Source organism: Sphaeramia orbicularis, chromosome 6 (assembly GCF_902148855.1).
Source record: "Sphaeramia orbicularis chromosome 6, fSphaOr1.1, whole genome shotgun sequence".
Taxonomy (NCBI): Eukaryota; Metazoa; Chordata; class Actinopteri; order Kurtiformes; family Apogonidae; genus Sphaeramia; species Sphaeramia orbicularis.
Genome location: NC_043962.1, coordinates 20864042 through 20876400, shown reverse-complemented (window position 1 = coordinate 20876400; position 12359 = coordinate 20864042). Strand labels below are relative to the sequence as shown.

General features: G+C 36.2%; 1 protein-coding gene across 2 annotated transcripts; it reads left to right on the top strand.

Annotated features, from left to right (window-relative positions):
- Window positions 1-6657: 6657 nt before the first annotated feature.
- Window positions 6658-12027, top strand: irf7 (interferon regulatory factor 7). 2 transcript variants are annotated; one of them, XM_030136183.1, is made up of 10 exons: window positions 6658-6751; window positions 7871-8024; window positions 8996-9170; window positions 9266-9351; window positions 9510-9561; window positions 9663-9782; window positions 10762-10964; window positions 11072-11273; window positions 11364-11479; window positions 11587-12027. In XM_030136183.1, exons 1-10 carry the CDS (start codon window positions 6744-6746, stop codon window positions 11758-11760), a joined length of 1290 nt encoding a protein of 429 aa, XP_029992043.1. In that variant the 5' UTR covers window positions 6658-6743; the 3' UTR covers window positions 11761-12027. The 2 variants fall into 2 exon arrangements, with proteins under 2 accessions (XP_029992043.1, XP_029992042.1); XM_030136182.1 differs by having other exon boundaries at window positions 9660-9782.
- The last annotated feature ends 332 nt before the right edge of the window (window positions 12028-12359 follow it).

Here is a 12359-nt window from a genome sequence, read left to right as displayed (position 1 = left end):
ACTTATGACTTCATTTTTCTGTATGAGTTACAAAAATGTGGTACAGTTTCACCACTTTGATATAGATTTTTGCTTGTAGGCCACTGTTATGGTCTCAACTGTCTGCAACAATAACAGTTTTCTCCAGGTTTGTTTATGAAATATAATTTATTTGTGTATCATTCATGTGTAGTTTAGCTATCTTATCTACAAGGGAACACTGTGTGGTAATCCCCACTTTATATTTAATACTCGTTCCTTCCTCAACCTTCCACCTCTGGTTGGCTCTTCGCTGAGACAGCAGAGGGCGTTCAGTGAAAACACACTGAAATCTCTGTGCAACCACAAGATGGCAAAATAACTTGTACAATGTATGAGGTGATTACTTTGGAATTTTTGTGACTTTCTCTCCACTGGAGTGTTTGTCTGTGTTTGCACTTTCACATTTAGCTACGTATTCACTTCCTGCTACTTGGGAATAGTGGAAATTGTGATTTATTTCCATGCTGACCAAGGAATTTTGGATCAAAATACTTGTAAAAATATGACTTTGTGTTAGTTGTAGCAGCACAATAACCCATAAACAACCCAAAAACCATCAGGAATGGTCCACGGGATAAACCGTTAAAAGAGTTGTGGACATTCTTAAAAATCGCTTGATGTGATGTAACATTTTTAGTGAGTCCATAGAATCAGGAACAGGTATATACCTATGATGCGTACATTTTATGACTAAACCATCAAATGAAATTAATCAGTTTATTCAGTTTATTCTTTACTTTTTCTTTATTTTTATTTTATTGGTTTATTTAATAGGGATCGTGCACATTTATGAACTTTGCTGTATAAAAAATACACCCATGTAAATATGCCAGAATTAGTAAAAATAACTACTTTTCATGTGCAGTCCCTAGGCAGATGACAGAAAGAAGACATAAAACAGACAACATTAATGCATCACCTGTTCACTATAAATTAAAAAAAAAACAAACAAACACAAATACAAATATTAACCAACGCACAAACGACCGGCTATTCTTCCTGGCTTCTTAAAAAAAAGTTGAGAAAATAAAATAGCACTACACAGATCCAGTTACTGTAAAAAAGAAAGACTGTTAGTATTGTTTATCTCCCTCCCTCTCTCACTGTTATGATTCCACAGTTTCATACTAATAGTCATGGGGTAAAGTCATTTCAGCGGAGGCCTGCCATTGTCTTACTCACAGGTAAGGGTGTGGTATTTCATGAGAATACCCGCAGGTTTTTAGAAACACAGAAACATCCTTGTCAGTGCACGCCCACGCTTCATGTGACACAAATACCAGGGATACGGAAAAACATAATGATCATTAACCCATAAAGATCCAAACAGCCACCGGCAACCAAAACCATCTACTGATTGAAACAGTTTAATACCTGTTGATCCATCAATCCTATCAATACATGTAAATAATTGGTGTAAAATACAGTTTGTCATCTTTTCATGGTCATCAGATATGACTCATTTGGACGTTCAGAGGCTTCGTGGTTACTGTGGAAACACTGTCATCTTCTACAACATTGATTCACCAGTAAAACCCATGGAGTTGGATCAATGACAGTGGATAGAAACACTTGGTTTATGTTCAATTAATGATAGATTTGACTGAAAAAAGTCACTTTTTCTACAGTTTCCTCTGTTTCTCATCAAATAACCCTCAACTTTAATCTGACATTTTATGAACATCCACATGATCAGTCAATTAAATATAGGAAAATACCAGATTTATCCTGATAAAATGTAAAATACAGAGGATAATATTATAATACATGGTGATAAATCACTTAACTCTATAACATCAAACCTACCATATTTGATACATGAGTTTTGAAGTCCTCTACATGATCAGTGTGATATTTTTTTCTTGAAAAACCTGATGTATACAATTATATATATGCAATACACAGATAATCCACCAGGGGGGAGGACTTTGTAATACTTTGTAATACTTGTTGATCCATTAATTCTGTCAATCCATGTAAATAATTAGTGTAAATGCAATTTGTCATCTTATCATGGTCATCAGATATGACCCATTTGGACGTTCAGAGGCTCCATAGTTACTGTGGAAACACCGTCATCTTCTACAACATTAATTCACCAGTAAAACCCATGGAGTTGGATCAATGACAGTAGATAGACACACTTGTTTTATGTTGAATTAATGATATATTTGACTGAAAAAAGTCACTTTTTTTCTGCAGTTTTCTCTGTTTCTCAGAAAATAACCCTCAACTTTAATCTGATGTTTTATGAACATCCACATGATCAGTCAATTAAATATAGGAAAATACCAGATTTATTCTGACAACGTGTAAAATACAGAGGAGACTATTATAATACATAGTGATAAATTACTTAACTCTATAACATCAAACGTACCATATTTGATACATGAGATTTGAAGTCCTCTACATGATCAGTGTGATACTTTTTTTTCTTGAAAAACCTGTTGCATACAATTAGATACATGCAATACACAGATAATCCACCAGGGGGGAGGAATTTGTAATACTTTGTAATACTTGTTGATCCATTAATTCTGTCAATCCATGTAAATAATTGGTGTAAATGCAGTTTGTCATCTTATCATGGTCATCAGATATGACCCATTTGGACGTTCAGAGGCTCCATAGTTACTGTGGAAACAATGTCATCTTCTACAACATTGATTCACCAGTAAAACCCATGGAGTTGGATCAATGACAGTAGATAGACACACTTGTTTTATGTTTAATTAATGATATATTTGCTGAAAAAACACATTTTTTCTTAAGTTTTCCTTATTTTTGATATGATAACCCTTAACTGTAATCTCATCATGATGATTAAAGTACATAATCACTAAATTGAATATAGGACAATACCTGATTTTCACTGCAAAAATGCTAAATATAGAGGATAATATTATGACATATGGTGGTAAATCACTTAAGAAATGTTAAATATGGACAAAAAGTCATTTGGGAACTTTCACAAAAGTCACACTGGGTCTTTATGGGTTAAACTGCACAAAAGGGATACAGAATGAGATAGTGTACACTGGTTCATATATGGTGTCAAACTACAAGTGCTACTGCCTGTTAGCTCATTCATTTGTAACCTGTATTATTGGATTGCATTCAGGCCTCTGTTTGAAGTGCTGAGTCAGTACAGCCCAAAATTTGTGCTCAGTCAAAACACAGAAATGAATGATTTATGATCTGCACATTCATACCATTCAACCTGACACATAAATCTAACATTGCTGACACTGAGTTTATGAATTAAGGTCTAAAAGAGAACTCTCCTCTGTGGTGGTGAAGAACTCTATGTTTTTTGATAGGACTGAGATCCTTCCTGAGCAGGAAAAAGGAAGCGCTCCATCAGAGCATGTATCACTTCCCCATACCTTATAGAAACATACCAGGCTTATGTGACCTTTATTCCTTATTCTGTATCAGAGTACTGTCTTAGCCCTGTGTTAATCATTGATCACGTAAGTCTGTGGTCAGGATATGGTCCCTTAATAACAGGCAATTTTCCCTATTATTAAAAAAAAAAAAGTCCACTGAAGTCAGCTTGAAACACAATGTACCTGTACCTGAAATGTTGTATTTTGACTTAACCCTTTATTGGGCAAGTGATTATTTTGGGTAATTTCCAAATACATTACGAGACAGTGGCATCAACAGTTACAGTGAGGACAGTGAGTCAACAATCTCAGGTCTAATGTGGTCTACAGGGTCTGTAAGGTCCACCTCTGCATGAACAGTGAGTGCACCTGCTTTGTTAGGTACCATGAAGTAATGGTACTAATGTAAGGAATGATGTTCAAAGGGGGAATGTGGATGTGGACAGGTGTCTGGATCAGCACTGATGTTGTTATAATATTCCAAAAGCGATGTTCTAATGTTCTAAAATACATGTTCCTTTCACCTTACACGTTTTTCTTGTATTTTTCATATTAACTTTTTTTTTTTTTTGCCACTTACAGATAAGGAAGTAAATATGGTAACTTCTCTCACCTTGATTTTTTTTTTTTTTTTTGTTTACATAAAAATAAAACATTTCGAAAAATTTCACAAAAGTAATAAAGTCTTGTTAGGCCTTCCAAGAACACACTAAAGTTGGAAGTTTGAATTTCAGGGTATTTCTATTAGTACCCTATAAAAGTTTAAGGTAAAAGCTAGCATAACAATACATATAAGTGGGGGTAAAATGACATTCAACAAGTTTTCCTTTCTCTACAATTACGTTTTAAACAATGATGAAAAGAGGAAGTGAGGCCCCACTTGGGGCAAGATGAGTAAGTTATTTAAGTATTCAGTCTAAAATATATGTCAGATAGATGAGGACATCCCCGCGGTACTTTCAACCACCGTCTGGTTATTAATAAATTGTACATGTTGAACCACACACCTGCTCGGTGCTATCTCTGAAAGTCCCACAAAACACTTGGTGACAATGCATATTGGTTACATATTACAATGCTAAATTCATTTGTGGTAATTCACTGGAAAGGAATGGTTTCATGAGATGCTAATTTAATCAACTACTATTTTCCCTAAAGTTCTTCAGATCAGAGCAGGTGGATCTGCGTTTTCTCAGCCAACACCATGATTATTATTAAATCTAATCAAAACTATATCTGAATATCTGAAATGCACAATAGACAATGAATGGATGAGTGAATGCATATTTTTTATTTCAGTTAAGTACAGAAAACATACATATAAAGAACATACAATTGACATGATTAGTAAGTAAGAAGCTTATTTATGTTTCTCCTACTCCCATCCTTTAATTACCTGACATTGCAGCAAATAAAACATTAACAAATAAATCTACATTCAATTTCTTAAGTCATTTAGAGATCATTTCACCTTTATAGCCCTTGAGAATTTAACAAAATAAAACTTTTTTAAAAACTCAACAATGAGCTACACAATTTCAATTCATCATTCAACTGACTCCATAAATTGACACCAATAACAGAAACACAGCAATATTTAACATTCGTTCTTACTTTACGTGTTTCAAACACAAACAACCCTCTTAAATTATAATTCCCTTCTCTTAGCTTAAAAAGGAACTGGAATACAAACCCTGAGGCAACATGAAACACTCATTCATCACATCATACTGTATCATCAGTGTTTGATAAATCACTTTTGCCCACATACTTCTTGTATTGTACTGAATGGTGGCCGATGTAGTTTATATTATATTGACTTTCTTGGCAATTTCTCTGTAGGAAAGACCTACATTTTTAAGTGTTAGTGTGGTCTGTCTCTCTTCTATCATTAATTGCCTTTTCCTCTTTTCCATTTTTATAGTAACACACTACTTTCTGCAGTCTAATACTGTTCAAATAATGCTCACAACGGTATGGTACCAAAGTGTGTTCCAACACTACTTTTATGCAGACAGAGGGGGTTGGAAGGAATTCACAAACGTTGGGACACCTGTAGGAATTGGTAGCACCAACTTTCGAGGCTTGATCAGTCTCCATTGCTGCAGAACTGCTTTAAGTTGTTAACCCATTTCTTGTTCGCCTTTTTGTATAATTGTGAAATGTATATTATTTTTCAGTTTTGTTTAACCTTACCTTTTTTTTTTTTTTTTTACCTCCAGCAGTTCACTGCTTACCTTTGTAGCATTTCAAGCTGTTCATTGGACTTGAACTGCTTGAAATTCAATACAAAACTGGAAAAATTGGAGTGTTGTAAAACTTTTGACCTATATATATATATATATATATATATATATATATATATATATATATATATATATATATATGTATATACACACACACACACACACACACGTACAATTTTTTTTAATGTATGTTTATCTGTGAGAGTACACATATACATGTATGAACAGTTCTGTGCAGTCTTAGGTCAATATTAGATTGATTGAATTACTAAAGTGAAAATAACCACACATATGCATTTCTCAGTCTCTGTATTAAGACACAGTCTGGATATATGGGAAGTATGTATGTACACAGCAGTAAAAAGAAAAGTTAAGTGGTAAAAACTGCTCTATAAACCATAGTATTAGAACTTAATGTGAGCTCCCTTTGCAGAAATGAGAACAAGAAAGGAAAATCTATCTAAAAGCAATTCAATTTCATATATCAAGGAAAATTAAGTTTATACTTCTTCCTACTCCTTTTCGACCATGCGATATTCAGACTTGTATGTGCTTGAAGATAGATTCTGTCTATTTAAAAGTTATTTTGCATGTCTTAATTTGCTTTCTTTTTTTTTTTTTTTTTTTTCATGTTCGAAATAAATAAATAAATCTAAATCTAAAATCTTAAAAACAGTAGACATATAAAACTCATATGGTGTTAGTCATTCTTATGATGATTAAAAAAAAACTTGTGTAACCAGTTCTAGTATATTTCCGAAACTGGATCCAAAAATATCGAAGATACGATGATGCAACAAAAGTCATCACATATTCCGACTAAAGACTTTCACTTTCAATTTTCCCTTAAGAGCCTGTACCAAAGCCCCGGTCTGTGGAACCGGACGGAACCGGACAGCCAGTCCACCTCACACACGTCAGCCGCTCCTGTCTGCAGTAGGCTGCGGTGAAAGTGTGCGGAAGTGCAGGGGCGGGGACACCAGCGCGTCATATGACGTCAGCGATCCGTCCCTTTAAAGGTAGTCAAGACGTATCGATGAGCTAGAACTTCAACTTTAAGGATTTAGCAACAATCTACCGAGACATGCAAAGGTAGGGGAAGACACTAGTTTATTTGATTCCACATTGCGTGTATTTGCTTGTGCTTGTAACAGTGGGAGTGGATTTCCTGTCATGTTTTCAGCACTGATGAGCAGGCTTTGGGTTGTTTTGCTTTTAGTGCATGTTTTGACTCTTTTAATTTTGGATTATAGAGAGCCGCATATCAGAATATTTAAGCATAACAGAATGACAGATCACTGGGCTTTAGTTACAGCAGTGTTTGTGTAGTATGGTGTCAAACATGCGGCCCGGGGGCCAAAACCGGCCCGCAGAAAGGGTCCAGTCCGGCCCGTGGGATGAATTTGTGAAATGCAAAAAATTACACTGAAGATATTAACAATCAAGGATGTTCAAATCATTTTAGGTCGATTCAATCTAAAGTAAGTCAGATCAGTAAAATACTATCAGAAGAAACTATAAATAATGAAAACCACAAACTTTTTTCTTGGTTTTAGTGTAAAAAAAAAAAAAAAAGTTAAATTGCTCAAAAATGTTGACATTTACAGACTAGCCTTTTACAAAAAATGTGAAAAACCTGACAAATACGAACAACCCGAAATGTCTAAATAGCAGTATGTGGAATTTTAACAATATTCTGCCTGTTACTAAATGTTTTGTGTATTTGTAGATCCACTGTGATCTGTAAGTTGTGACGCACAGGTATAAATGATAAACTAAGGCGTAATATTGTTAAAATTGCACTTATTTTTCTTCAGAATTTTCAGGTTGCTCATATTTGTTCATGTTATGCTCGAGTACAGTTTGTAGATGTAAACATTTTCATGACAGAATTTGACTTTTTCACTCCGAAACATAGAAAAAACTTTGGAGTTGACATTATTTATCAGTTCTTACGCTATTATTTATATTATTTTACTGGTCCGGCCCACTTTAGATTGTATTAAGCTGCATGTGACCCCTGAACTAAAATGAGTTTGACACCCCTGGTTTAGTATGTATGTGCATGTGTGTGTGTGTGTGTGTGTGTGTGTGTGTGTGAGAGAGAGAGAGAGAGAGAAAAAAGGAGGGAGGATAGGAGTCTTGTTTCTTTTTTTGATTCAATATAGTTGCAAGGCATAATATCAAATGTCTGCCATGTCTCTGTCCTAGTCCACCAAAGCCACAGTTTGCCAACTGGCTCATAGAGCAGGTGGAGACGGGCCAATACCCGGGGTTGTCCTTTGTGGACCACAACAAGTTCAGAGTCCCCTGGAAGCACAACTCCAGAAAGGACTGCAATGATGGAGACAGTAAAATATTCCGGGTAGGTTTCACTATCTTGGTGACATTTATGACTGTAATGTGATAGCCCTGCTGTGTTATCTGACAGCAATTTACTGGATAGAACAACATTTGTTTACAACTTGACACATGATATTTTATCAGGGTCAGGCTAAAGCAGTCACATTGTCAATATAATCCAACAGCCATTCACAGCAACAGCATTGTAAGTTGCTTTAACTGTACCTTTTGAACAATTGATGTAGAACAATGGTGCCCGCAAGCCAAAAATGGCCCACCATAGGGTCTGATCCAGCCCCACCCGAAATGTATAATGTACGAAAATCACACAGAATACATTAATACTCAAAGATGTCACTGAATCTTGACAAGTGGTTTTGTCAATTTCAGTTCCAGATACCTGTTACCAAATGTTTTGTGTTTTTGTAGATCCACTGCAATCTATAAGTTGTACTATACATGTATAAATGATAAACTGAGGTATAATATTGTTAAAATTTACTTATTGTTCAGGCTATTCATATTTTCACAATTACACTTTCATAATATGTTTACTTTTTTTCCCCTAATAAAAAGAAAAATTTGGAGTTGTCATTATCTATCGGTAATAATGCTATTATTGTACTGGTCTGGCCCACTTGAGATCAAATTGGGCTGAATGTGGCCTCTAAACTAAAATAAGTTTGACACACCTGATACAGAACCTGCTAAACCATGTTATTGTCGTAAAGGATTCATATGCAGTTCATTAAACTGTTGAAGAGTTACACTGGAAAATACAGAAGTTCAGTAACATCTCATCAAATGTTTGTTTATTTCAAATATCAACATTTAAAACCAGTACAACAAGGAAAAACAATATAAAAAAGAAAAGAAAAACATATCTGAAAAGGAGTGATCATAAATTCCCATGTCAGCTCCCCAGAGTATCTTAACAAATCTTAAACGTATCAAAATAAATTGTGACTAATGTGTAACTTGCATGATTCACAGGCATGGGCAGTAGCCAGCGGCAAAATTAATGAGTTCCCCAACGACAAAGCAAGATGGAAAACCAACTTCCGCTGCGCTCTCAACAACCTCTCGACACGCTTCAAGATGATAAAGGACAATTCCAAGACTAACAACGAGGACCCTCATAAAATCTACGAGATCATCAACACCGAAAGTAAGATGATGTTTGCTTAATTCAGATCTTCTGGAGCAGAGTATCAAGTTTGACAATATTTTGTAATTTACATACTGTCTTTATGTCATATGTAGATCTGGTAATACAAGACTCCCAGGAAGATTCAGACATGGCTCCAGATATCATCACCCCCACCGAGTACTTCCCCTCAGGCAGCGAGGTGTGTTATTGCTTAGAGCACACTTTCACTTCTCTCTCTGTCAAGTATTGGTCAGATTATGACATGTTTTTTTGTCTGTGGTATTTTACAGAACTTCTTTGTGCTCTTTGTTAATCCTCAATCCTGCGTTACTAAATAAACCTTCTTTCTTCAAACAGAACAATCTGCTTAACAACCTCAGGGATTTGGATCTTGGCAGCCAGTCAACAGGTAGCATTTCTAGTGTGTAGGTTAACAACACAGGTTATAAAAATTTATGCTGTCTGTCAGTGTCTATGGTTTGTAATGTTTATAATTGTCTGTTAAAGAAGAGCAACAGTGGGACAAGAACTACATCCAACCCAATGTTCCCGTCATGGAAAACTATGCACCTATTCCAGCACCTGAAAATCACTCACAGCTTTTACCAGTTCAGCCTGTTTATTGCGAGGGTATGTAAATCTGTATAATATGTAAAATGTCATTTTTTAAAGTGCTATTCTGAGCGTAAAGTGAGTCTTGCTTAGGTGGAATTGATGAGATTATAACGGGAATTTAAATAGGATAATGCTGTGTACGTTAGCAGAAGTGGGACAAAAGTTTGAAGAGATCACGAATCTGCAAAGGATTAAACAGATTTAAGAGGCAGATTACCAGTGTTGTGCAAATTAAACCCCAAATTGATGATTTATGTTTATCTTCCAGACTTTAAGTACCACTCAGTGCATTAACCCTGTAATGCCAAACATATCATATTTGATACATGAGTTTTGAAGCCCTCTACAATGATCAGTGTGATATTTTTTTTCTTGAAAAACCTGATGTATACAATTAGATTCATGCAAAACACGAATAATCCACCAGGGGGGAGGAAGTCACTCACCAGAGGCCTTTCCAGTGACACAACAAGATTGTCATTAATGAGGAAGGAGGTGGAACTTGGCCAATTTTGAAAAAGAATTACCAATTTGTTAAGACATGTTTGTATCATATTATGTTTTTGTTTGTTCAAAAATCATCATCATATCTTAGCGCGCCAATGCCGAATCCATTCCTGGGCAGTGCTAATTGCTTCCCGAAGGATGTTGGATGCTTGGTACTGCCTCATTTGGTGGCTACTGGTCATTTTCGCATCACTTCTCAAGCCTGACCAGTGCTGCTTGTGACAGCTCTTGCCCCTCCACAAAAATAATAATATTAGAGCATTGAGACCTGATGTATCAAATATGATACAAAATTGAAACTCATACATGGAAAGTGATATTTGAAAAAAAAAACCTTTTTTTTTTTGGTTGTTCAGAAGGACCAATAAAGGCTCCAGTTTCAAAGAACTGGAATTTTCTGTCAATGATTTAATGGTTCAGGCTTTACAGGGTTAATTAGCTGGAATGATATGGGTTTGTAAACTGTATGCTAATGTTTTTGTTACAGTCAACCCTCCTCAGTTCATCACTCAACCTCTGCAGCCGACCATCTTTGACCTGGAGATTTCCATCCACTATAGAAAGAAAGAAATGTTGAAGACCACACTGCACACTCCCCGTCTCCAGCTGCATTACTACCATGAGGCCCCTGAGCTCAATGCTGAACACCTGTGCTTCCCATCCACTGAAAGCCTGCTGGACCACAAACAGGTACACATGCCAATGTATGAGCACCTATGACAGTTTAGAGTACAATATTTTTATCAAGACTTGTTATATGGAAGATTTAACACTCAACATAACCTTGTTCACACCAGATTGAATACACCAACCGCATCCTCAATAGCATTCAGAAAGGTCTTCTCCTGGAGGTGCGTGAAACTGGTATTTACGCCTTCAGGCAGGACAGGTGCCACGTGTTCGCCAGCACCAGTGACCCTGTTGTGGCCCATCCAGATCCAAGAAAATTGCCACAAAACACCACAGTGGAGCTTCTCAGCTTTGAGAAGTATGTAAATGGTAGGTCTCCACCAACTTCTGGCTCTCTTATTGGTTTTAATCATTACCTTTTCAGGGAATCCAATATTAAATTTAGCTTGTTTGTCTCAGAACTGAAACAGTTTAGAGAAAACAACGGTGGTTCTCCAGAATATACCATCAACATGTGCTTTGGGGAGAAGTTTCCAGATGGCAAACCTTTGGAGAAGAAGCTCATTGTAGTCAAGGTACCACCATCTTCAACCTCCCTTTAGGGGCACTTAATGGGAGTGGACTTCACAGAGGTTCAGCTTCTTTTAGTTATGCATATTAAGAGCACTCTCTCCCTTTTCAGGTCGTCCCTCTGATCTGCCGACATTTTCATGAGCTGGCCCAAATGGAGGGGGCGTCGTCTCTTCACAGCGCCAACGTCAGCCTACAGATATCACACAACAGCCTGTATGATCTCATCAGTTCTGTCTTCGGCCTTCCAATGGTTGAAGATCCAGCGCACCCATTCGCATATTAGATCTGATCTGTCATGATTTCCACTTTTTCCTCATGCACTGGCTCCTGTTATCAGCTAAAGCTATCCTGTGACGTGTAAAACTGAATGGAGTGAACACCAAAATGTTGCAAAATGGGCATTAATTTGACTTCATAAGTGTAAAAGTATATACAGTCGCGGAAAAAAAATATTAGACCACCCTTGTTTTCTTCAATTTCTTGGTCATTTTAATGCCTGGTACAACTAAAGGTACATTTATTTGGACAAATATAATGATAACAACAAAAATAGCTCATAAGAATTTAATTTAAGAGCTGATATTTAGCCATTTTCTATGGTTTTCTTGATAACCAAAATCACTTCAGTTCTTGCATCAATAGCTATGGCATTGTACTGCCAAAAACAGTGCTTTTAGAAATTCCATGTTTTCATTTCTGTCTGTTTTAGTCACATGATACACACAGGAGTTAGTACTTGATTGCATAACCATTGTTTTTGATGACTTTTGATGGTCTAATAATTTTTTCCGCGACTGTAAGTGTATAAGTGTAACACCCGCTTTGCTTCATCTCCTGTATAGGACTACCTTCGAGCACTACAAAGTCTAAAATGACTACACA

What these genes read in the sequence shown, in the direction of transcription:
- irf7 (XM_030136182.1), top strand. An exon ending in TCAGCCTGTTTATTGCGAGG is followed by an intron (nt 9,783 to 10,761) that starts GTATGTAAATCT and finishes TTTTTGTTACAG; the next exon opens with TCAACCCTCCTCAGTTCATC. An exon ending in CTTTGAGAAGTATGTAAATG is followed by an intron (nt 11,274 to 11,363) that starts GTAGGTCTCCAC and finishes TGTTTGTCTCAG; the next exon opens with AACTGAAACAGTTTAGAGAA.